At 44.2% G+C, this 27,441-nt stretch overlaps 1 protein-coding gene across 2 annotated transcripts in view; it reads right to left on the bottom strand.

Moving 5' to 3' along the window:
* PTPN23 (protein tyrosine phosphatase non-receptor type 23) overlaps positions 1–18,701 on the bottom strand; it is a 36,596-nt gene extending 17,895 nt beyond the window's left edge. The window contains exons 1-2 of one of the 2 annotated variants that reach the window (XM_043587278.1): positions 18,537–18,701; positions 10,139–10,213 (exon numbers count right to left, since the gene is read on the bottom strand). In XM_043587278.1, coding sequence (XP_043443213.1) covers positions 10,139–10,213; positions 18,537–18,620 — 159 coding nt within the window. In that variant the 5' untranslated portion in view covers positions 18,621–18,701. The remainder of the gene's footprint in view (positions 1–10,138; positions 10,214–18,536) is intronic. The other variant, XM_043587279.1, reaches the window with a different exon arrangement.
* Between the last annotated feature and the right edge of the window lie 8,740 nt (positions 18,702–27,441).

Here is a 27,441-nt window from a genome sequence, read left to right as displayed (position 1 = left end):
GACCTGAATAGACATTTCTCCAAAGCAGATACACAATACATGAAAAGATACTAAACAACACTGATCATTAGGGAAATGCAAAATCAAAACTACAATGAGATACCATCTCACATTCCTCAAGATGACTACTATAAAAAAGATGGAAAATAATGCATTCTGGCAAGGATGTGGAGAAACCGGAACCCTTGTACACTGTTGGTGGAAATATAAAGGTGCAGCTGCCGTGGAAAACAGTATGGAGGTTCCTCTAAAAATTACAAATAGAATTACCATATGAACCAGCAATTCCATTTCTGGATATATACTCAAAGAATTGAAGGCAGGGGCTCAAACAGATATTTGTACATGAGCATTACACATACAACCCATTCACACCCACGGTGGCATTATTCACAATAGGCTAAAGGTGGAGGCAATCCATGTGTCCATCAATGGATAAATGAATAAACAAAATGTGGTATGTACATACAATGAAACATTACTCAGCCTGAAAAAAGGAAATTCTGAAACATACTAAAACACAGAGGAACCTTGAGGATATTTTGCCAAGTGAAATAAGCCAGTTATAAAAAGATTAATACTATGTAAGTCCACTTATGTCAAGTAGTAAAGTAGTCAAATTCACAGAGACAGAAAGTGGAACAGTAGTTACCAGGGTGTGGGAAGCAGAAATGGGGATTTGTTGTTTAATGGGTGCAAGGTGTCAGTTTTACAAAATGAAAAGAGTTCTGGTTGCATGATAACGTAAACGTACTTAACAACGCTATACACTTAAAAATGGTTACGATGCACACACAAAAAATGCTTAAGATGTGGGACTCATCAAAATAAAAAGCTTCTGCACAGCAAAGGAAACAATCAGCAAAAGTAAAAGGCACCTGACGGAATGGGAAAATATATTTGCAAACAACATATGAACTAAAGGGTTAGTATCCAAAATCTGTAAAGAACTTATCAAACTCAACATCTAAGTAACAAATAATTCAGTGAAGAAATGGGCAAAACACATGAATAGACACTTCTCTAAAGAAGACATCCAGATGGCCAACTGACACATGAAAAGATGCTCAACATCACTCATCATCAGGGAAATACAAATCAAAACCACAATGAGATACCACCTCACGCGTATCAAAATGGCTAACATTAACAACTCAGGCAACAACAGATGTTGGCGAGGATGCAGAGAAAGAGGATCTCTTTTGCACTGTTGATGGGAATGCAAACTGGTGCAGCCACCCTGGAACATAGTATGGAAGTTCCTCAAAAAATTAAAAATAGAACTACCCTATGGCCCAGCAATTGCACTAGGTATTTATCCAAGGGATACAGGTGTGCTGTTTTGAAAGGACACATGCACCCCCATGTTTATAGCAGCACTATCAACAATAGCCAAAGTATGGAAAGAGCCAAATGTCCATCAATGGATAAAGAAGATGTGGTGTATATATATACAATGGAGTATTACTTGACAATCAAAAAGAATGAAATCTTGCCATTCGCAACTACATGGATGGACTAGAGAGTATTACGCTAAATGAAATTAGTCAGAGAAAGGCAAATATCATATGACTTCACTCATATGAGGACTTTATGATACAAAACAGATGAACATAAGGGAAGGGAAGCAAAAATAATATAAAAACAGGAAGGAGGACAAAAACATAAGACTCTTAAATATGGAGAACAAACAGAGGGTTGCTGGAGGGGTTGTGGGAGGGGGGATGGGCTAAATGGGTAAGAGGCATTAAAGAATCTGCTCCTGGGGCACCTGGGTGGCGCAGTCGGTTAAGCATCCGACTTCAGCCAGGTCGCGATCTCGTAGTCCGTGAGTTCGAGCCCCGCGTCAGGCTCTGGGCTGATGGCTCCGAGCCTGGAGCCTGTTTCCGATTCTGTGTCTCCCTCTCTCTCTGCCCCTTGCCTGTTCATGCTCTGTCTCTCTCTGTCCCAAAAATAAATAAACGTTGAAAAAAAAAAAAAAAAAGAATCTGCTCCTGAAATCATATGCTAACTAACTTGGATGTAAATTTTAAAAATAAATAAAAGTAGTTTAAAGTTCAGTTAAAAGAAAAAAAGGCAGTTGAGTAAATCTGATTTAATATTTTAGATCTCTCTAAGAAAACATGGCAGGTTTAATCCCTAAGGATTGCAGATAGCTAGGTAAAATAATGATAGCTAATACTCACTGAGTGCTTACTGAATACCAGACATTGGACCGATACTGGATTATCTCACTTAATCCACACAATGATAAAATGAAGTAAGGATCATCGGGAAACCCATTTTTTGGACAAAGAAACTGAGGCTAAAGGAGTTCTGAGAAATTTCTGGAAAAGGAAAGTCTACACAGACAGGAAGCAGACTGGTGGCTGTCTGGACTGGGAATAGGAACAGGGAATGACCACAAATGGGCAAGAAGTTTCTTTTGGGGATATAACAAATGTTCTAAAATTAGACTGTGATGAAAGCTGCATAACTCCATAAATTTACTAAAATTCATTGAACTGTACACTTAAATTGAGTAAATCTTATGGTATACAAACGATACCTCAATAAAGCTGTAGAAAAACAATGTTTAAGGGGCGCCTGGGTGGCGCAGTCGGTTAAGCGTCCGACTTCAGCCAGGTCACGATCTCGCGGTCCGTGAGTTTGAGCCCTGCGTCAGGCTCTGGGCTAATGGCTCAGAGCCTGGAGCCTGCTTCCGATTCTGTGTCTCCCTCTCTCTCTGCCCCTCCCCCGTTCATGCTCTGTCTCTCTCTGTCCCAAAAATAAATAAACGTTGAAAAAAAAAATTAAAAAAAAAAACAATGTTTAAGATGTTAAATTTTACATTACCTTTTTACCACAATGAAAAAAATGTTTTAATATTTTTTAAAAGTCAGGTAAGTTCCTTGTAATAAGGTTTCTAACAAATTACAAATAATATATATTTTTTTTTTTAATTTTTTTTTTCCACTTTTTTAAATTTATTTTTTTGGGACAGAGAGAGACAGAGCATGAACGGGGGAGGGGCAGAGAGAGAGGGAGACACAGAATTGGAAACAGGCTCCAGGCTCCGAGCCATCAGCCCAGAGCCTGACGCGGGGCTCGAACTCAGGGACCGCGAGATCGTGACCTGGCTGAAGTCGGACGCTTAACCGACTGCGCCACCCAGGCGCCCCTACAAATAATATATTTTTACATATTATCTTCCTAATCATTTTATGCTCTGTTGTTAAGACGTGTTTCCCCCTGGGATTTTTGTTAGAAGTCTGAAGGTCTGAAGTCTGTACTGGCTTGACTGAGCTCGGGTCTCAGAGATGTACATACGTGCTGTAGAAATCATTAGCTGTTAGTATTTTCTGGTCTATCACCGGCCACATATCTAAGCAGTCATCCTTGCAATAAACCAATAGTACTCGTGACTTTTTAGTACACAAGTGACCTGTTAACTTTGGATGTATTTTCAATTAGACTACCAACATTTTTTTTTTTTAATTTACATCCAAATTAGTTAGCATATAGTGCAACAATGATTTCAGGAGTAGATTCCTTAGTGCCCCTTCCCCATTTAGCCCATCTCCCCTCCCACAACCCCTCCAGTAACCCTCAGTTTGTTCTCCATATTTATGAGTCTCTTCTGTTTTGTCCCCCTCCCTGTTTTTATATTATTTTGGTTTCCCTTCCCTTATGTTCATCTGTTGTGTCCCTTAAAGTCCTCATGTGAGTAAAGTCATATGATTTTTGTCTTTCTCTAATTTCACTTAGCATAATACACCCTCCAGTTCCATCCACGTAGTTGCAAATGGCAAGATTTCATTCTTTTTGATTGCCGAGTAATACTCCATTGTATATACATACCACATCTTCTTTATCCACTCATCCATCGATGGACATTTGGGCTCTTTCCATACTTTGGCTACTGTTGATGGTGCTGCTATAAACATGGGGGTGAAGGTGTCCCTTTGAAACAGCACACCTATATCCCTTGGATAAATGCCTCGTAGTGCAATTGCTGGGTCACAGGGTGGTTCTATTTTTAGTTTTTGAGGAACCTCCATACTGTTTTCCAGAGTGGCTGCACCAGCTTGCATTCCCATAGACTACCAACATTCTCTATATCAGCTATTCAGAAATTAGTACTAGCAAGGACTGGTAAAACTTTAACCAAATCGAAAAATGTATGGATAGGATCTGCAATGGAGCGGCACCTGGCTGGCTCAGTCTGAGGAGAGTGCAATTCTCGATCTCAGGGTCTTGAGTCTGAGTACACATTGGATGTAAAGATTACTTACAAATATATAAATAAATAAACTTAAATTGCTCAGCTGCTTTTCCCTACACCAACTCTTAACAGGTGAAAAATATATATAATAGAAGGGGGAAGGACACTCAATAGCAACAACAACCAAAAAAAAATCTGGAAATAAACTCAACAAGACATGTGAAAAACCTACATGAAGGAAATTTTACTGAGAAGCCTGGGGAGGAAAAAAAAAAAGATGTACACACACACACACACACACACACACACACACACACACACATGCGTGTGTGTGTGTGTAATATATACGAATAAATGCAGAGAAGAGCAACCTCATAAAGATATTAATTCTATCTCATCAACCTGTAAGGTGTATGAGCTCACAAAATTCCCAACACTATTCTGCAGAACTTGACAAAAAGATTCTAAGTTCATTGAGAAATACTCATTTGAGAATAGCCTTGGAAAACTTGAAAAAGAAAAGTTATCACCAGGAATTAGTCTTAGCAGATAGAAAAACTACAATAGATACAATACTTAAAATACTGTGGACCTGTCACAGGCAGATACATGGTGGAAGAGAACAGGAAATTCTGAAAAGACCTAAAGTACATACAAGAATTCAGTATAAGAGTGTTTCCAACAAGTAGAGAACATATGGAGAAAAAGTTAAAGTACAAGCTTCCCCTTACCTATCATATACTTAAATATATGTCATATAAAGACTTAAGTGAAAATCAACCAGTACACGTACTAGCAGAACATATGTAACTGCTCACAATTTTACATGGGTGACAAAGCTTTTCTGGGTGCATAGCAAAGCCAGGTAAAAGGAAGGATGGGATGGACCTTACACATTTATATATAAAATCTGAAGTGTGCATTAAAAACATAATAAACAAAAACAATGAACTGAAAAAAAATTTGTATCATAGAAGATAAAGGAGCAATATCATTAATGTGTGAATAAGTCTTATAAAGTAGTAAGAAGAAAGGTAAAGGCACACATCAGAGATATTGCAGGTTCAGATCCAGACCAAAACAATAGAGTGGGTCAAAATGAATTTTTTGGTTTCCCAGTGCATATAAAAGTTATGTTTATACTACACTGTAGTCTACTAAGTGTGCAGTAGCATTAGATCTTTAAAAAGTTCATAGCTTAATTTAAAAGCACTTTATTGGGGCGCCTGGGTGGCTCAGTCAGTGAAGCATTCGACTTCAGCTCAGGTCACGATCTCACAGTTCGTGAGTTCAAGCCCCACATCGGGCTCTGTGCTGACAGCTCAGAGCCTGGAGCCTGCTTCAGATTCTGTGTCTCCCTCTCTCTCTGTCCCACCCCTGTTCATACTGTGTCTCACTCTGCCTCTCAAAAAATGAATAAATGTTAAAAAAAAAATTTTTTTTAAAGCACTTTATTGCTAAAATAATGCTAACCATCATCTAAGCTTTCAGTGAGTTGTAATCTTTTTGCTGGTGGATGGTCCTGCCTCCACACTGATGGCTGCTGACTTGATCAGGGTGGTGGTCACCGATGGCTGGGCGGCTGTGGCAATTTCTTAACCAAGACAACAATGAAGTTTGCCGCACTGACTGGTTCTTCCTTTCAAGAACGATTTCTCTGTAGTGTGTAATGCTACTCGAGAACATTTGACCCACAATAGGACTTCTTTCAAAACTGGAGTCAATCTTCTCAAGTCTCGCTGTTTTATCAACTAAGTGTACATGATACTCTAAATCCTTTGTTGTCATTTCAACAATCTTCACAGCATCTTCACCAGTATATTCCAGCTCAAGAAACTTTTCTTTGCTCATCCATTAGAAGCAACTCCTCATCCATTCAAGCTTGATCATGAGATCACAGCACTTCAGTCCCATCTTCAGGCTCCACTTCCAGTTCTCTTGCTGTTTTCACCACACCTGTGGTTACTTCCTCCACTAAAGTCTTGAACCCCTCAAAGTCATCTGTGAGGGCTGGAATCCACTTCTTCCAAACTCCCATGAATGTTGACATTTTGACTTCTTCCCATGAATCATGACTGTTCTTAATGGCATCTAGGATGGTGAACCCTTTCCAGAAGGTTTTCAATTTACTCCGCCCAGATCCATTAGAGGAATCACTATCTATGCAGCTATAGCCTTAGAAATATCTTTCTTAAAGGGGCGCCTGGGTGGCTCAGTCGGTTGAGTGTCCGACTTTGGCTCAGGTCATAAGCTCACAGTTGGTGGGTCTGAGGACTGCATTGGGCTCTGTGCTGACAGCTCAGAGCCAGGAGCCTGCTTCAGCTTCTGTGTCTCCCTCTCTCTCTACCCCTCCCCTGCTCATGCTTGTCTCTTTCTCTCTCAAAAATTAAAAAAAAAACCATTTAAAAAATTAAAAAATAAAAACAGGAGGGGCACCTGGGTAGCTCAGTCAGTTAAGCATCCAACTTCAGCTCAGGTCACGATCTCACGGTTCATGGGTTTCAGCCCCACATCAGGCTCTATGAGGACAGCTCAGAGCCTGGAGCCTGCTTCGGATTCTGTGTCTCCCTCTCTCTCTGCCCTTCCCCTGCTCATGTTCTCTTTCAAAAATAAGAAAACACTTAAAAAAAATTAAAAAAAAAAAAAAAGAAATGGATTTCTTAAAGAATAAGCTTGAAAGCCACAATTACTCCTTGATCCATGGGCTGCAGAACAGATGTTGTGTTAGCACGAATACAACATTTATCTTGTACATTTCCATCAGTGCTCTTAGGTGACCATGTGCATTGTCAATGAGCAGTAATATCTTGAAAGGAATCTTTTTTTTTTTTTTTTTTTTTGAGCAGTAGGTTTCAACAGGAGCCTTAAAATACAGTAAACTACATTGTAAATACATGTGCTGCCATCCAGGCTTTGTTGTTCCATTTATACAGCACGGGCAGAGTATGTTTAGCATAATTCTTAAAGGCCCTAGGATTTTCAGAATGGTAAATGAGCACTGGCTTCAACTTATAGTCACCAGCTGCATTAGCCTGTAACAAGAGAGTCAGCCTGTTCTTTGACGCTTTGAGGTCAGACATTGACTTCTCCTCTCTAGCTGTCAAAGTCCTAGATGGCATCTTCTTCCATCAGAAGGCTAAGTTTTGTCTCCATTGAAAATCCGTTGTTTAGTGTGGCTGCCTTCACGAATTATGTTAACCAAACTTTCTGGATCACTTGTTGCAGATGCTACATCAGCACTTGCTGCTTCACCTTATATTTTTATGTTAGGGACATGACTTCTTTCTTTAAACCTCATGAACGAGCCTGTGTTAGTTTCAAACTTTACTTCTTCACCTCTCTCAGCCTTCACAGAATTGAAGAGAGTAAGGACTTTGCTCTGGACTAGGCTTTGGCTGAAGGGAATGTTGTGGCTGGTTTGATCTTCTATCCAGACCACTCAAACTTTCTCCACATCAGCAATGGCTGATGTGGTTCTGTTATTAATCACGTGTTCACTGGAGGAGCACTTTTAATTTGCTTCAAGAACTTGTCTTTTCCATTCACCACTTGGCTACCTGGCTAACTGGAGCAAGGGGCCTACCTTTTAACTTTTCAGTCCGTCTTGGCTTTCAACATGCCTTCCTCCCTAGGCTTAATCATTTCTAGCTTTTGATTTAAAATGAGAGACATGTGGCTCTTCCTTTCACTTGAAAACTTAGATGTTATTTTAAGGTTATTAATTGGCCTAATATCAATATTGTTGTGTCGCAAGGAACAGGGAGACCCAAGGAAAGAAAGACAGGGGAACAGCCAGTTAGTAGAGCAATAAGAACACACCCAGCATTTACTGATTAAGTTCAGTCTCATATGGAGTTTGTAGTACGCAAAACAATTACAATAGTAACATCAAAAATCACTGATCACAGATCAGTGGAGTGCCTGGCTGACTCAGTTGGTGGAGCACGGGACTCTTGGTCTTGGGGTGGTGGGTTCTAGCCCCCCATGTTGGGTTATCGAGATTCTTAAAAACAAAATCTTAAAAAAAAACACAATAAAGCAAAGCACAATGCAAGGCATGCCTAGGGGCGCCTGGGTGGCTCAGTTGGTTGGGCTTCCAATTCTTGGTTTCGGCTCAGATCATGATCTCTTGGTTTGTGGGTTCAAGCCCTGCATCCGGCTCTGCACTGTCAATGCATAGCCTGCTTGGGATTCTGTCTCTCTCACTCTCTCTCTGTCCCTCCCCCATTCTCACTCTGTGTCTCTCTCAAAATAAATACATAAGCGTTTTTAAAAAAAAGTCTTAAAGAGAAAACAAAACAAGGTATGCCTATATAGAATAGAAAAATAGGGGCACCTGGATGGCTCAGTAGGTTAAGTGGCCGACTTCAGCTCAGGTCATGATCTCACACTTCATGAGTTTGAGCCCCATGTCAGGCTCTGTGCTGACAGCTCAGAGCCTGGAGCTTGCTTTGGATTCTGTGTCTCCCTCTCTCTCTGCCCCTCCCCTGCTCGCACACTCTCTCCCTCTCTCAAAAATAAATAAATATTAAAAAAAATTTTTAATTAAAAAAAAATAGAAAAATGGCAAAGGACATTGACAATTTCTAAAAGAAGGTATACAACAAACACACTGACAACTGTGAAACCTTACTATTAATGAAATAACTGAAAATTAAAATTAAATACCCTTTTCAACTACCAGACCGCCAGAACTGAAAAGTAACAGCAGGAGTAGGCATGTATATCATCAGAGTTAGGGGTGCACATGAAAACAAGTACATCCCATCTGCCCACTAATTCCTACAGAAACAATCCCATATGTGCCCAAGAATGCAGACAGGCATTATATTCACAATGCCGAAAACTGAAATAACCTAATGTTCTCTGAGACAAGACTAATTAAATTCTAGTGCAATGTGATGATTACAGGACGTTAAAAATACTACTGTTCTACTTTCATCAATACAGAAACAAATCTACAATACATGAAGTGAAAAAAGCAGACTACATAAGCAGTTTGGGTGGTGTATGATCCTACTGTGGTTTTATACAGTATACACAGTTGACATTTAAAACAGTGAGGGGGGTACTGGGTAGGGGCACTGACTCCCATGCAGTCAAAAATCCACTATAATTTCTGACTTTCCAAAAACTTAACTACTAATAGCCTACTGTTGACCAGAGCCTCACTGATAATAGTCAATTAACACACATTTTGTACGTTATATGTATTATACACTGTACTCTTACAATGAAACTAGAGAAAAGGAAGTGTTAAAGAAATCACAAGGAAGGGGCATCTGGGTGACTTAGTTGGTTGAGTATTGGACTCTTGGTTTCAGCTCAGGTCATGATCTCACAGTTCGGGAGTTCAAACCCCAAGCCAGGCTCTGAGCTGACAGCATGGAGACTGCTTGTGATCCCTTCTCTCCCTTACTCTCTGCCAGTCCCTTGCACGCAAGCATGCGCTCTCTCAAAATAAATAAACTTTAAAAAAATCATAAGGAAAATACATTTATAGTACCGTACTATTAAAAAAATGCACATAAGTGGACCCACACAGTTCAAACCCATGTTGTTAAAAGGTCAATCATATCATATATGTATATATATATATATATATACACACGCACATATACATATTCATATAATTTAACATATATATTTATATAATTATATATAGTATATAAACATACATACACATTTAAATATAAGTATATAAATTATATATAAATATGTATAAGTTATAAAATATATATGCAAAACTTTCTGAGAAGGATTTTTAAGCTTATCTTTTACTTTTTACATTTTCAAACTTTTCTATCATTAATTTTGCTGCTTTTACAGAGGAAAAAATACTAAATTAGAAGAAGAACACAGTTCCAGGTGGTTTCTTTACCTCCCTATCAAACCAATCCTGTTCATATGTGCATAAAAATACTATCCTCCTACCTGTCTGAGCAACTCCAGTTTCTTCAGTTCCTCATTATAGGCTTCTGGGTTCTCCCCATAATTCTTCAGGACAAACTAGAGAGAGACACATAGAGACACACACACACATAGAGAGAGAGAGAGAGAAAGAGAGAGAGAGATGTAAGCCAGGAATACAAAACACTCCCCGGCTCCCACTCCTGCCCAGAGTCCTTGGAAGTCACAAGTCAGGGCTCAGGATTGGGTCCAGACCCACAAGCATGAGCTTACCTCCTGGTCCACCAGGAACTCTACCTCAGTAACAGGGCAGCACTAAAAGCTGACCATGAGAGCCTCCACCTTTGAGCAAAATGGAAAGACTGGATGACCCTGTGTGAACACCCTGGCTGGTCTTTGTCATGCTACTGCCCTCTTTGTAAAGTCCAGGACTCTGGCAGGTCAGGAATTGGGGAACTTAGCTGGCTGAAATAGGATCCTACTGAGCATCCCAAAACAGGCCACAAATTCAAGCCTCCTTCAAGGACTGGACCCTGCTGTGTTCTGAGATCACAACCATAATCCCGACCCAACAACCAACACAGACAAGAGATACCAAGTAAGAGTGGGAGTGCAAAGGCTTCTTCACCAGCCAGCCCTTCTCACTAGGAAAAAGCACCACAGAATAAAGGATTTACTTGAGGACAGGCCCACAGGTGTGTGATGGGAATGATTCAGACAGGAGACGGGAAAGTCACTGCCCGCATCAGAGAGGGGACTGGCATGCCTGCCCACAACAGCACTCTTCACCTCAGGAGCTGAGTCTCTAGGACAATGAGCACACTCATCGGTCTGGAGGCAGAGCCTGGGCCAAAAGACCCCTTGTTTACCTAAGATCGACAGGCTAAGGCAGCTGAACTACTGCCATTGCAGTTCCCGCTGCCTGAGTTAGCAATCTGGGTGGGGGGAGGGGGGCAGATGCATCCATTCCACAAACACTGAGCACTGATGCCCACCTCACAGGTTCCCTGAGGTTCAAAGACTGAAAAGAGGTGGCCTCTCTGTCCAGCAGCACACTCGCACGATGTCTGTGGCCCACTCACCTGTTGTGAGGTCCCTTCCCAGGACCTATGCCTCATGGCTAGGGAATTGGCCACATGGAAACCTGGAAGGCTGTGGAACAGCTCCTATCTGCCCTGGCAGGGAAAGGGAGAGGTGGGACAGACAGAAGGGAGGCTACTGCTGAATTTGTTTCAGCATCACCCAGTCACGTTCCCAAAACCTCTGACCCTGACCACTCTTCTGTTGGCTTTACCTCCTGAAAGTCCCATGTGCCCATGAGCTCTCCTTTCTATCCTCTTGCAACCCCTTCAAAGCTATCGCTTACTTAGAGGCCAGAATGATCTTTCTAGCACAACTCCAATGTCACTCCTAACTTCAGAGCCTTCTGAAACACACACGCACCTGGGGAAAAAAATAAACCAAAATATGCTTTTCTTAGGATAGTGAGATTATGAGAAATGAGTTGCAATCTAAAGAGAAAAATTGTAATCTAAAAAGAATGTGCAACAGTAGCTCCCCAAAGCCTCCAAGTCCAAATCTAATCTCCTAGGCAGAGAGTTCAGGGCTCTTCACAACCTGCTCCCAACAGCCTTCAAAGACTGTCCTCTAGCATGTTCCAGGGACACCCAGCCAACAGTCCTATGGAATTGCTCTCAGGTCTCAATACCTGTCCCCATGTTGTCACCTCTTCTCTATTAAGACTCAGATGAAATGTCACTTCCTTGAACTTCAGCTGCTGCTCTCTCTACATTCCAAACATGCCTGCACCAGACTGTGCCTTGGGGCAGGGTCATGCCAGTGACACCCCTCCAATCCACACCAAACAATGAGTGCGTCAGGAACAGCAGGGCCCTCATTAGTATGTGTTAGATCCTCAGCAAATGGCTGCCTTTACAGGAAATGCAGAGGAGGGATGAACAAATTGAAAATACTAAAAGGAGACACTCCGAAAAATTCAGAAGATGGGACATTCTGCCCAACAGGGCCTTCTGTAAGTCCTTTGACAATATGATAAAAGCCATGAAAGAAATCTTCCTAGAAATACTCAACTATGCACAAACGCAAAAATGTGCAAACAATGTTAGGAGTTCGCAGACACTCTTAAGCCCGTTTATGGGCTCCTGGTTTGCAATCCTCGCTTGGATCTACCCAAACCTCTTCTTCTCAACCAGCCCTCCAAACACCATAAATATAGAGTGTGGCCTGGGCTGTAAGGTAGAACTTGACTAAAATGGGAATGTATTCCTTGATTAATTCCCTTTTGGTAAGAGGTTTTAGAGTAACAGTACACACAGCCTGGAGGCCCCATGGGATAGAGGGATACTGGAGTCTTAGAAACAAGGCTTCTCCTGGCGTCGCTAAAAACACCTGTCCTTGCTGTTCACACATGGTGAAGGAGAGAGAAAGGCTGCCCCAACCCCAGCAAACTGTCCCTAAGAGGTCACTTTCTACCTGTCTCATTCCTCCTCTAAGATCAGCAGCAGCAAAAACTGACTGAGCTCCTGCCACAGACCAGGCTCTGTGGTGAGCACCTAAAAAGTTCCTCAAACCCTGTAACAACCCAAAGCAGTAGATACTATTATCATCACCATTTTACAGATGAGGAAATGAACAAACTGAGGCAAAGAGGTCAGGGCATCTGCCGAGTTCACAGCACTAATAACTGATAGAACAGTAACTAAAACCCAAACATTTGGGTTTCAGACCCCAGGTTCTTAATCGCACATTAGACCAATTCATTCCCTCTATTTTTAATACAGTTCTCATAAATAATTCTGGGGAAAGAGTTAGAGAAAATGAATCTCTAGCCACATAGTGAATCTCATAGCCACAACAGAGCAGCCAGGTTATTTTTTAAACTCTGATGGAGTCCTCTTTGACTGCAGATCACTCCCCCACCAAAGAGAGGAAAAAGGCTGGCTGAAGGTTCTAGAGTAAAAAACAGAGACCATCTTGCAGTCTGTGTTCTACAGAGCTCAGAACAAAGTCTGGTCAGGATGTGAAGCTCCCGACAATCTGAGACCTAGCAGCAGGTCTAGCAGCAGGTCACTGCCACCATAGAAGGCAATGACAGGACCCCAATGCACCCACACAACCAACAGGTAGTTAGGGTCAACAGGACCCAGAGAACCTCCAGAGCCCGGCCGGACTTTGAAGAAGTTGGGGATCCTTTTCTGAGGAAACAATAAGACCTATGGACATGTCTATGTTAATTGAGAGCATGTCTAAGGATCAGAGCCACTGCGGGGGGGGGGGGGGGGGGGGGGCGTGGAGAAGAGAGGAAGGAGTTACAAGTGCAAACAATAAGAATACAAAGGCCATTTCCAGAGAAAAATCAATATAGTATGCCAAGACCTCTCATAGGAACCCACATGCATTAATTCTTGTTCTCACAGGCTTAAGAGGTATATTATTTCCATGTTATAGGTGAGAAAAATGAGGACCAGATTAGTTATATAATCATTTGTAGCAGCTGAAGGTCACCTAGCAATTAAGTGGAAGGGATGGGACCTAAACCAAGGTCGGTCTGATTCCAATGTCTAGGCTATTTCCATGATACTACTCGGCTCTTTTACTGAGCAACAAATGGCACAGAATTTTGTAGGCAGATAAGATCACATTCATCACGGATGAGAAACATTCATCCTAGGTCCTGCCATTCTTTTGCAGATTGGAAAAATGGAAACTAGAGATCAGCAATGGCTGTGCTAGAACTCCAAGCCAGGTTTCCTGACTCCTGACCCAGGGATATTCCTTTTGTGTCACTTTCTCTTGTATTAATTAGCATGTTCTCATTCTTCTGTGCATGCTTCCCACCCCCCCCCCCCCAGATGCTGGCGGTGTTTAGCTTTTGCTCTTAATTTGATAGAACATCTTGGAATTTCACGGAACTAATTAAAGCAATAATCCAAGAAGAAAAGAGAATAAAAGGCATCACAGGTGTAAACATTACCTTCGTTCACTGTACATATATTTCTCTTTTCTCCACTTGCAGGATTTACTCAAATATGGGGAAATGGGGGATTCCTTGGGCTGGTCCATGGAAATACACACAAAACTAAGTCCCACATATAGGATTATTAATAAATACAATACGATATATGTTTTGCTACTGAATTTCACATGAGATTAATTTTATTCAGAGAAAGGAGTTGGATTGCCCCTTGGTGTCAGCAAACCTAAAACCAAATAACAAGCCAACAGTACTGAGGATGAGAACAGAGTTTCATCCTCGCCTAGTCTAACCTCTGTCTCTACACTCAAGGAATCTCTCCCACATCTCTTCTAAACAACACCAGCAAGGACAACTCAAGTTACATCTCCTGGCAGGTGCCAGAACTAGACTAGGTCATTCATCCAACACTTATGAAGCATTCTCCACACATAAGTATTTATTACTTCCCGAGGAAAGGAAAGAATCTCAAGTGAAATGGATACAGGCTTTTGGTGTAGGAGATTAAAATCAGAGAAGAATGAACTGAACAGTGCACGTCATCTGTTCCTGGAGCCATTCTGCTGTAAAACACAGTGGGCAGACAGGCTCGGTAACTCCAGATCTGTGATAAGAGAAAAGACAGGTCATCACCACAGGTAATTGGCAATGTCCCATGCTCCTCACTGTTGAGAAGGCAGGGCCCCCTTTTAGGCCTCTGGCCATTTGATTTCCTTTTCTATGTAGCAAGTGTTTCAAAGGAGTCAACTATCCCATGAGAAATCGCAGCGGGGAGGATTCCACAAACCTGAAAAGGAGGCTTTACCTACACGTGAATAAGATCAACAGTAAGAAGAGGTAATAAGAGTGTGCATTGTGGTGCAGGTCAACTGAGTGTTAACAGCGGTAGGCCTGGTCTGAATTTAGGAGTGTGGTACAACAGCCAGGCAGCTAAAGGGGCCCTGAGGAGGTATGGTTCAACCTGAGTGATGAACAGGAAGAAAGGAATTCCAGTAAGGACCAGAGCAAGAACAATGACCAGATGTGGAAGGAAAAGAGACTGAAAGTTCCTATAGGAGAGGCCTGGGGGAATGAATTAGAGAAGGAGGCTGAAGCCAAGTGGTGGCAGGCCTTGAATAGTAGGCAGATTCTCTGGAGGAACCTGGTGGAAAAGTGGAGATTCAGAAATCAATCCAGCTAAGGGTGGGGAAGAGAGAGGCCAAGAAGTCACTGAGTTGGCAGGGTGGCTACTACATGATACATCTGCCCTTGAGGATAGATAACCATGTGGACCCTAGAAGGTAAGCTCCATGAAGGCAGGAATTTTTATCATAACATATAGCCCTGAATTCCCAGGGCTGGCACATATAGTCACTCAATAACTATTTGTTCAATGAATGAATCAGAGATGGATGTTAACACCTAAGTCCAAGTGAGCTTGACTTAAGCTCTAATGCAGTTGATTAAAGGCAGGTATTTGAGACAAGAGGAAACAACTTCAAACACCAACACCTGTCACCAAAATCACTCAGTGATGAAAAGTATCGGTCAGCCTTCATCAGTTGCCAATGAGTCAGCACTCTGGGCTCCAAAGCACAGGAAACAAAGTGAAAAGACAGCAGCATTTTCCCACTAAAAAATTATGTGGGTCCAGGTATCCCAACCTAAAGCTTGGCACTGCAGCTCAAAACCAGCTTGCTGTTCTCTTGGCTCTTATTTCACATTATTCCATAATTGAAGGCATGTCCATCAGGAGCGAAAACTAATACTAACCACTATGAAAGGTCTTTTCAACAGCCCAGGCCTCACAAAGAAACAAGCCCTTTAGCTATCTAGAAAATTCCTATTCATCTTTCAAAACCCACCAAGCCTTCTCTGATGGCCCCTCCTTAGGCTGGTACTTCTGTATAGTGCACATACACTTCCACTAATATTACCATTTAATTTTAAGTTTCCTCTACTAAACTGAATTCTTTAAAAAAGAAAGAAAAAAAGAAAGAAAGAACAGTCTCTTATTCATCTGTATTTCCAAGGCTCAGCATAGTGCTCAACAGGTTGACCTCAACAGAACCATTTTTACCCTAGTATTCTACATTAAATTCTACCTCTCAGCTCCAAGTCATTGGTGAAGGTTCCCACAGCTGAGAGAAAGGGTAGAAGAAGACAAGGGTACGAGTGGCAGAGGCAGAGCAGGGGCTCTAGGGCTGAGGAGAGGAGTCCAGGTCAGGAAGAGTTCCCAGGCTGCAGTGGCTTCTGCAGTCTTCTCTGCAGGAAGAGATCCAGGGTACTCCGAGGGAGCTGGCCCTTCTCGAGCCCAGCCTACCCACAGGCTGCTATTCCTTTTCAGTGGGTTCACGCAATACAAGCCCCAATCTTAACCTATCAAATAAACTGGTGGTATCTTCCCCAATCCCAAAGAGGAAACAAAAAGAGGTGATGTCTGCAAAACGAAGTTTCTTCTGCATCTGATACCACCTCAGGCTAAATGGTAATGAGCAACTACTCCAGCAAAGTCATTACTCACATAAAACCTTGTTGGTTAGGCAAGAGTGATCAGAATATCAAAGGATAAGTTAAAAACAAAACGTCTCCTAGGATTTTCTGGGCTAGGATTTTATCCACTGGATTTCCATAAATGTGTGGTCACCATGTCTAAATTCCCTTTCGACTGTCATTCAATCATTTGAGAAATGTTTTCCTGAATGCCAACTATGTAGAGGGGGCCCTGCTAGGCTACGAGCAGCATGCAGATGCCTCCCAGGTCACTTAGAATTGAATAGAGGAATTAAAACATAGCACACATACTAACACCAGGAAAAGAATGGAAAGAGGGATTCAAAGAAGGGAAAGATTAATCCAGATGAACGGATTCAAGAAGCCTTTTGGAAGAGACAGAACTTAAACTGGACCTTGAAAGATGGACAGAATATACAGACATTAAAGAAGGATCCCATTCCCATCCCACAAGGCAAAGATGAGAGTTCTTCTGGGTGGGAGAAAATCCACAACCAAAGGCAGAGAAGAGCAAATATACAGAGAATGTTAAGGGAACAGCAAATGGCTGAATGTGAACAGAATCTGTAACAAATACATAGATCAAGCACACACTGGACCCTCAAAAAATACTGAAAGAACTGGGGTTGGTCAGGCAGACCTCTAAATGGGTTGGGACTGAACTAGAAAACAAAGGAGTTTTGTTGTTTTAGAAAAAGTCATCTAATTGTGCTTGTATGAAAGAGCAGATAGAAGACCAGAGTCTGAGGAAAAGGTAACAAAACTCTTAACTTTTAGATTAATCTAATTTCCTGTCTTTACAAATGAGGAAACAGACACCCAAAGAGATTTAATGACAGAATCAAAGGAATACAAATTGTGAGTGTCTGAACTAAGGCAGGGGCAGTATAAAGAGGAGGGAGATAGTTTACTGGGGTAACTACTTCCAAACCTACTGTCTTTCTTCTATCCCTCTTCTTCAGCACCCTGCTGGGTGGTGCACTGCCTAGATTACCTGGGACTTACTTTGGTAGCTGCTCTACTGAAAACACAAGGATGCCAACCTGCAACAACCTGGCTCCTTTTCTCTTCTGCTCTGACCCACTGCAACTAGGTGGCCCTCCCCACGGGAGATGTCTCAGAGGGCACCCGATGCTCATTCAACACACCTGGCCCCTCTCTGTACCAGCCCCACCCGATCTCGCCACAGAGGTCTCTTCCTCCATCACCACCAAACCTGCCTGTCTTCCCCGTCCAACTGACGGTTCAACACAACGACTGCAAATGTTTCTTCAGGAGCTACAACTGGTATCCCCTTCGGGCAGTTAAGAAAAGCAATAACCCTCCCCCAAAATGACAAGGACCTGTATCTTTCGGCCCAAGGGGGCTCCTGAATATGGTTCTTATTCTCAAGAGACCGGAGAGAATCGCACTAAGTGTCAGAGAGACCCCAAACGCAGAGGTCAGGCATTCCTCTGGTTCCCATCTTGAAACACACATGCTGAGCCATCACCGGCGTCCATCCCAATCCGCTCCTGGACTGATAGCGCACGGAGGGCACAGTTCAAACTAGACGGCCAGGGCCGCCCACCGCTCCCCCGCGGGGCGGTCCCGGCGTGGAGGAGGGGCGGAGCAGAACTAGGTCCGGAGCGTCACACCGAGGAAGTCTGGTGCCTCGGTGGGGACCGTGGATGGCCCGGGGCAGAAGTAGGGAAGCGGGTTTTAAAAAGGCTGCGGATGCTGGCCCCGAGCGGGCGAGGAGGGGAGAGGAATGTCTGCGGAGGGCGGGGGCGGGGGGGTTGGAACCAGGCTGAGAAAAGCCAGGGGAAGGCCCCTCCTGGCCTCATCCGACCCTGCGACCAGGGCCTAGGGAGATGATGGACGCGCAGGGGGCGTCACGCGCTGGCAGACGGAGCTACGCCGGAGAGGTAGGAGGGTGGGAGGGGATGCACTTACCTTCTTCACCGCCGGCTGGAAGAGGAAGTCACCGGCCTCCTTCAGGTCCAGCCAGATCATGGGCATGCGGGGCACAGCCTCCATGGCGGCTTGAGCCCGTCGGCCCCCCGGCCGCTCCCCTAGCTGCCCCAGCTGCTGCCTCAGCCTCGCGCCCCGCCCCTCCACGCCGGAAGTCACTCGTCACGCGGGGCCGAAAATTGCACGCGGGGCCTGTTGGGAAATGCAGTCCTCCCCCGCGCAGCCTTCAGCGCTAAGCGCAGCTGCCGTTGCGCATGCTCACTCCTCCGCGGGGAGGGCGTGGAAAGCGAATCTCCAGCCCCCTTCGAAAGGGTGTCTGGGAATGATAGTCTTCCTCCATTAGCTGCGGAGCCGGGGCAGGGTGGTTTTCTCCTCCCTAGCCAGGACCTGGGGTCCTGGCCTTGGCCTTGGCGCTCCTGTGTCGGAGCAAGTGCATTGGAGCCCATAAGCTTATAGTCCCAAGTAGAGTCGGGGACATAGAAGACAGGGGCAGGCGTTCTATAAAGATAACGTGGCAAGGGGAGCCTGGCTGGCTCAGATGGTGGAGACTGCCACTCTTGATCTCTGCGTTGTAAGTTCGAGCCCCAGGTAGGACGCAGAGATAACTTAAAAATAAAGTCTTATGGGTGCCTGGGTGGCTTAGTCGGTTAAGCGACCAACCTTTGATTTCGGCTCAAGTCATGATCTCAACAGTTTGTGACATCAAGCCCCACTTGGGGCTCTGCGCAGGGAGTTAGTGTTTAATGGGCATAGTTTCAGTATGGGATGATGAAATAGTTCTAGAGATGGATGGTGGTAATAGTTGCAAAACAATGTGAATGCACTTAATGCCAAATTGTACGATTAAAATACAAACCTTATGTTAGGTATATTCTACTACAATAAAAATTTTTTGAAAAGAAAATGCAGGACCTTGCAATTATTTTTTTAAGGGAAGGGAAAAATTGACCAGTACCTTAAAAGAGCTTATTTCTGGAAGACCATCTTGAGGTCGCCTGGCCAAGGTGAAGGCATTGAAGATAATGCCCATGCCCTGAAAAATCCCAACCATGAGGAAGAGGAGAAAGTTGCCCCAACACAATTTATAGTAAATGAAATGCAGGAACATAAAGTAGCCCATCTTGGGGTCCTCTGATGGTGTGGTAGTGGCCAGCCATAAGGGAATCATTAGACCTGGACACAGCAGCTGGGACCAGAGGAGGCTGTGGCGGTGGGAGACAGCATAGCATCGCTGAGCAAGGAAAGAAGCAAGATAGGACATGGGACTATGAAGCAGGCAGCTATAGGAAGCAATTTGGCCACAGGACAGACAGTTTAGGCCCCAAACACGAGACAGCAAAGGGTCAGGATTAAGCAGTTGGAAGTCAGTATGGACTGGAACAGTCAGAAAGGGACAGGACAGGTTGGGAGTAGGAAGCCTCCTCCTAAGACAGGGAGGACCTAGAGAGGCAGGCATTCCAGGTGGGTGGAACTGCAGCTACAAAAGAGATCTCTGACTAGGCTCCAGAATTCAAAGGAGCCAGGCAGATGGGTCCCTACCTAATCAGTTTCCTAGAGCAGCCACCTTTGGCCCTACTGTCCTTCCTTCCCCTAGCTTCACTCTCCTCTTTTCTTTTTTTCAACTTTTTTTTTTTAATCTTTATTTTTGAGAGAGACAGAGCATGAGTGGGGGAGGGGAGAGAGAGAGAGAGAGAGAGAGAGAGAGAGAGAATGAATCTGAAGTAGGGTCCAGGCTCTGAGCTGCCAGCACAAAGCCTGACACAGGGCTCGAACTCATGAACTGCGAGATCATGACCTGAGCTGAAGTCAGATGCTTAACTGACTGAGCCACCCAGGTGCCCCTCACTCTCCTTCTCTTTAGAATGGGACCACCTTGTCCCCACATGGTGCTTCTGGGGTTGAACTACAATTACAGATATGATCACAGACTGAGTGGCTTTAACAGCAGAATTTAATTTTTTCACAATTCTGGAGGCCACAAGTCTGAGATGAAGGTGTTAGCAGGGTTGGTATCTTCTGAGGCCTCACTCTGGTTTGTAGATGAATGTCCTCTACCTGTGTCTTCGCATGGTCTTCCCTCTGTGCATGTCTGTGTCCTAATCTTTTAGGACACCAGTCATACTGGATTAGCGCCCACCCTCATGACCCCATGTTAAATTAATAACCTCTTTCTCCAAATACGGTTACATTCTGGGTCCTGGGGGTTAGTACTTCAACATATGCATTTGGGGGAGACACAATTCAGCCTATAACACAGGGTCAGTGATGTAAGGGGCAATTGGTGTGAGATGTATCAAAAACCAAGAGGTTCTGTGAGAGGGCCTTGAATGTTAAGGCAATGGGTAGGGATAGGCCATTGGAGGCGAGACAGCAGAAAGGATGTGCCTGGGGTAAGAAGTGCCCTCCCAATGAACATATTTCCTCACAGGAATGGACAGAGTTGGGAGTCTGGGGAAGCCTAAGACTCCATAGGACTGAGGAAGAGGAGAACCCATCACAAGGGGGCAGCAAACACCCCATTCAGCCAGATCGGTTCATCCCTTTCTCAACACAATCCCATCACACTCAGCAGGGCTGGAAGGTCCTCAGAGACACAGACATCCACCCCCCATTTTATGGAAATGGAAATTGAGGCCTGGATTGGTGAATGGATCGCTCAAGTCTCCCAGCAAGCGAATTGTAGAGTCCAGGCTGGGCCTGGGTATCGTCCCTCCCAGCTCAGTTATTCAACAAATATTTACTCAACACCCCCTGTGCCCTGTGCCCTGCACACTGTTCTAGGTGCTGTTGAATAAAACAGGTAAAGATCGAGGCGCCAGGGTGTCTCAGTCAGTTGAGCCACTGATTCTTGATCTCAGCTCAGGTCATGATTTCGTGGTTTGTGAGTTCGAGCCCCACATCAGGCTCTGTTGGTGGGAGCACAGAGCCTGCTTGGGTTTCTGACTCTCCCTCTCTCTGCCCCTCCCCAGCTCGCTTGCTCTCCCTCTCTCTCTCAAAAATAAATAAACTTAAAAAAGTTTTTTTTAAATAAAACAAGCAAAGATCTCTGCCGTAATGAGCTCACAATCTAGTGAGGGGTCACAGACATTAACAGAATAAAGAATATACGGTATGTTTGATGGCAAGAAGAGCTATGGTAAGACAAAACATATAAAGCAGCAGAGAAAGGAGGATGGGAGTATGAGGAAGGGACATTTACAATTTTGTATCTATACGGGGTGGGGTGGGGAGAAAGATTCACTCAGAAGGTACCATTTGAGCAGAGATCTGAGGAAGTAAAGGAGCAAGCCAGGGACATAGCTAGGGGAAGAGAGTCCTAGAAAGAGAGAAGAAAAGAAAATGCAAAGACCCTGAGCCAAGATTGTGCCTGGAGAACAGTAAGGAGGCCAGAGTGCTGAGTCCAGGGCGTGTAGAAAACAGTAAGAGATGGGGTCAGAGAGGGTGGAGGTGAGGCCGGGGGTTGCATGTGGTATACGGTCCCTAAAACCATGGTGTGGACTTGGGCTCTTCCTTGGGTGGTCTGGGGAACCACGGGAGGGTTTGGCACAGAGGAGAGATGGTCGTACATAGGTTTACAGGTTACACTGGCTGCAATATTGATGGACTGGGGAGGAGGGTGGTGACTCGGAGGAAAGGCCCATACCAAGAATTCTGGATTCCCAGGATTCTGTTCTGGACGCTAGAGAGAGAGGAGGTAGGGGCAGAACTGCTGCCTCAGGGTCTTCACAGAGAGGACCCGGGCACACACAGGAAACACGGGGTGGACTTGAGGAAAGAATATACCACAGGGAAGAATGGGGTGGGATTTGGTGTGTGTTTAGGCCACATTGCCTCCACAGAACAGGGTAGAGGGTGGGTAGAGTGTGAATCTCAGGGGTGGGGAATGGACAGAGAGCCTAATGGGGTAGGTAAGGAGAGAAGTCTTCCTAGAAGAAGAGAGGTTATCCTCACACTCTGTGCAACTCCTGTCAAACTCCCAATGTGTGTGTGTGTGTGTGTGTGTGTGTGTGTGTGTGTAAGTTGACAAGATGTGTCTCAAATTTATATGGAAAAGCAAAGGTCTAAGAAGAAAGTATACAGTCTTAAAGAAGAGAAACAAAATGAGAAGATCTGTTCTACCAGATGTCTAATCCTGTTAGAAAGATGAGTAATTGGAACAGGGTGGGTATTTCATCAGGAACATAACATTAGACCATTGGAACAGTGTAGAAAACCCAGTAACAGACCAAAGCCTTCCATGTCCATCTTTTATTATTTTTTAAAAATTTATTCATTTTCAGAGAGAGACAAAGAGAGAGAATCCCAAGCAGGCTCCATGCTGTCAGCACAGAGCCTGATGTGGGGCTTGATCCCACTAACCATGAGATCATGACCTGAGCTGAAATCAAGTGTTGGCCGCTTAACCAACTGAGCCACCCAGGGCCCCCTGTACCCTTACAAGTCCATCTAATGAACTCCAGAGTTAGCACCGCAGGCCAGAGAGGAAAGGGGAGGGGGGGCGCTACTGACAAAATGATGCAGGTCAACTAGTCACCCACGTGGAAACAATTAAATTGGAGTCTGTTAAGGGGTGAATTGTATCCCCCATGAAGATATGTTGAAATCCTAACCCCCGGGTATCTGTGACTGACTGTAGTTAGAAATCAGGTCTTTGCAGACATAATCAAATTAAGATGACATCATATTGGATTAAGGTGGGCCCTAATCCAGCAACTGGTGTCCTTAACATACTTTGTCCTTAACATACCTACATACTTTGGTTGTGGCAAACCCCTCAATCACGTTAGCCAATTCCTTAAAATCAGTCCGTCTATCTACATGTCTATTAACTATCTATCTGTCTTCTTTTGGTTTTGTTTTCTCTGGAAAACCCCGGAGTCTACCTCACATCATGTTTCCAGTAGTGCATGAAGTCAGGAGAATGGTCATCTTTGGGAGTGGGGGAAGAGAAGTGATTGGAAGTAGGGGGCACACGAGGAGCTCGTGGGATTCTGTTGAATGTTCTGTCTCTCGAATGATCAGGGTGCTGGTTACAGGAATTTGTTTCCTTACTTCTGTAAGAGGTAAATAAACCAGGCTGTACACGTCTCTACTGAGCATTTTTTGTATTCGTGTTACAGTTCAAAAGTTAACATAAATTAATTCCAGGTAGAGGCACCTGGGTGGCCCAGTCGGTTAAACTTGATTTAAGCTCAGGTCATGATCTCACTGTTTGGTTTGTGAGATTGAGCCCCGAGTTGGGCTCTGCGCTGACAGTAAGGAGCCTGCTAGGGGTTCTCTCTCTCCCTCTTTCTCTGCCCCTCTCCTGCTTGCACATGCATGCACTCTCTCTGTGTCACTCTTTCTCTATCAAAAATAAATAAACTTTAGGGAAAAAAGTAGTTAATTTTAGGGATATTAAGGACTGAAATGAGAAAGGCAAATACCTCTAACTTTTAAAAGTAGATATAGGAGAATATCTTTATAAGTCAAACAGGGAAAGATTTCTTAAGGTATAGAAAATACCAGCCATGAAGGAAGGTCAATAAATTCAACTTCATCTGAGTTAAGAAATTCTGTTGAGCAAGACATCATAAAACACAGGAGCCAGCTTAAGAGGCTTCGTCCACCAAATCTGGGACAATTTGAGAATCAAAATATAAGGATACTAAAGGATTATACCCCATCAAATAAAAGAATACATGAACTTATACAGGTATAAGTAAATAACAGGACAAACAGCCGAAAGCCAACTGCTAGATTTATTAGGAAGGAAGAAATTAGAAAACCACTCTTCAGCAACCATCATATTAATAATTCAGGCAAAACCATCAATGGACATAAAACTAGTGAACTTAAGAAATAAAGGAACACAGCAATTATATAGTCCCATAGTATCTCCCCACGATATACTTATTAATTACAAAGGGAAAAATAGTAACTTTCAAATGAAGAAACTTGATAGACTCCACTTTAACTAAGTGATGGAATTTAGTATCACCAGCAATGGGATAAATCGACATCATGTGCTTCTAGGTATTAGGCATTGAGGACAAAGCCTCAAAAATGCATTGCATTACTCTAATCTTGAATCAAAGTTAGACAAACCTACATTAAGGGTTTGATGACATGACTGGTTTATAATCTTCAAAAATGTCAGTGTTATGAAACACAAAGAAATGCTGTTTCAAACTGAAGGACACTAGAGAGACATAACAATGGAATGAAACACATGATATGGGATTTTCTTTTGCACCAAAGGACATCACTAGGAAAACTGCTGAAATCGGAATAGGGTCTGTAGATTAGATAATGGTAGTGTACTAGTGTTAATTTCTTAAATTTGAGACTTGTTCAATGTTATATTTACGTATAAGGGAATGCTCTTATTTTTAGAAAATATACACCGAAGTATTTAGGTGGGAAAAGGCATCATTCTGCCCCTGTCCCTTACCCTCAAGTGTCTGGGAGGAAGGGGCAGGGAGAGAAGAGAAAAAAGTGTGTGTGTGTGTATGTATTATATATATAATATTATAGAAAGAGAGGAAGAGGATGCAAATATGATAAAATATTAACATTTGGGGAATCTGGGTAAAGAGTATGAAGAAATTCTTTACACTACTTCTGCAACTTTTCTATGTAAGTCTGAAATTATGTAAATATATAAAATTAAAAACAGGACACCATAAAGAAAATGGAAGGACAATACAAAACTGGGAGAAGGTATCTGTCAGACATAACCAACAAAGGATTACCATCTAGAATATGTAAAAAACTTGGAGTGTCTGGCTGGCTCAGTCAGTAGAGCACATGTGACTCTTGATCTCGGGGTTGTGAGTTCGATCCTCACGTTGAGCATGGAGCCTACTTAAAAAAAATAAATAAATAAAATAATAGAATACATAAAGAACTCTCACGAGTTCCCAAGAAAGACAAACAGCCTGATAGGAAAATAGGCACACAACTTGGAAGGGAACTTACAAGAACAGCCCGACACAAATGGAAAGACGTCTAGCCTCATCAGTACCCAGGGAAATGCAAACCTGAACCATGATGAAAGTCCATTTTATACTAATCAGATGAATGAGTAAACATCAGTCAAAAATAAGCAGTAGCACAGCTAAACATGGCAGAACTCTGAGACATCCTGGCCTTTGCAGTGACAGCCTGGAGGTTGGGCAGCACCCCCTGAGGGGGGAGAGGGGTGCCAAACCTGCTGGGCCAGGGCTGGGGTCAACACATGGGATTCTCAGATGCCAAGGTCTTCCTAGCCGAGGTCTCAGTGTCTGTGGGTAGTATAGCCAAATTGCTGGTTCTGGAACAAGTGTGTGTCCCCATGGGCCCAATACGGCCACAGCTGCTTTCTCCACCCCATTTGACACGTGCAGGCCACTGGGCGAGGGCTGTGTTCCTGGAATCTGTGCCCCCTCTCTTGGCCACCCCATTAGAGCGAGGGGGAAGCTAAGGCCCGAGAAGGGGAGGGGCTTGGCCAAGGGTTCACTGGGCTTTTCTCATAATTCTTTGGCCCGTGTGAAAATTTCTTGCTCCAAACATCTTCTCGAGGAGGTGAAGAAGCTGTGGGGACATTCAGAAGGAATTGCAGGTCTCAGCTGCCTGTGGTGCTGGCTGAAGAAAAAACTGGCATAGACCACTCACGTGAATAGGATCTCGCCTCCCGAAGGTGGATGACTTTTCTGGGGAGTGTCCACTTCCTGCTCGCTCCACCCTCCAGAGTCCCCTAGAACCTCACCCACCCCCTGGCTCAACCTCAGGCCCCCGGGCCGAGTCACCTGCTCTGTGGGTCTCGGAGAAACCTCCTGCTGGGCAGACGCCTGGAATCCTGTCTTCACCCTGTGCAGCTCGGCTCCCAGCAGGCTGGACCACCCCGCAGCCCTCATGCTGAAGACGCAGTAGTTGGGATCCCAGCACCTCCACTTACCAGCTCTGTGCCTGGGTCCAGTTCTTAACATCCCAGTGCCCGAGTTTCCTCATCTGCAAAATCGGGTCCTGGTCAGAGCCCAGTCTCAGCTGCATCTCTAGGCCATCACTGCCCCCCAAACCACCACTGCCCTAAAAGCCACCTCAGGTGACCGAGGTCACCCAGGGTCCTCTAGGTAAGTGGAGCTGGAATTGGTACAGAGCCACTCACATGGCTTCCAGAACTAGGGAGCCCACCCCCAAAATATCTTTCTGAGGTGGCAACTTTCAGTGACTGTCCCTATTTGGACTGGCTGCTCAATGGGGTCTCTGGTTTCTCCAGCAATCAAGACTCCCAGGTGTCTCTTACTGGACGATATCCTGGCCAGTGTGCAGTTTCCTCCATCTTTGCCTGCAGGGCAAATATGCATATTTGTGTAGGTGAAGGCTTGCTATTAGGATGATGCCAGGGACCCCTCAACAGGCCTCTCCCATGAGTCAGCCTTGCCTGACACATTGTCCTGGCTACCCTGATGTGCACTGCCTGAGCATGCACCGGCTGCACGTTATTAGCATGCCTCCGTCTGCAGGGGGCACTCTAGGTCCATGGATCTGTGGCTGGACTCCAAACACCAGAATGACCTCAGGCTGTGGAGTCCACACTTCAGAAATCTTTCTGAGGCTATATTTTAAACTTGGTGTCTCTTGTCGGATAGGATAAAACTTAAAATTAGGCGGATGCCAGTTACTCCAATTAGCCTGTTCCTGTGACCAGGCCTCTTCCCCACAGCTGACCTGTTCCAGGTCCCTGGTTTCCCTGGCCTTTGCAGTCCCTTTGTGCACAGCCTGCACTATGTCAGCTGGCCTTTGGCTGCTGGGTCCTTTCAGGCCACTGGGACTCTGGCCAGCCTCCAACTCCTGGATAGCCTCCAGAATAGAGGGAGCCCACCCCCCCAAAAATCTTTCAGAGGCTCCATTTAAAAAAAAAAGT

Source organism: Prionailurus bengalensis, chromosome A2 (genome assembly GCF_016509475.1).
Source record: "Prionailurus bengalensis isolate Pbe53 chromosome A2, Fcat_Pben_1.1_paternal_pri, whole genome shotgun sequence".
NCBI lineage: Eukaryota > Metazoa > Chordata > Mammalia > Carnivora > Felidae > Prionailurus > Prionailurus bengalensis.
This window is presented reverse-complemented; position numbering and strand designations above follow the sequence as displayed.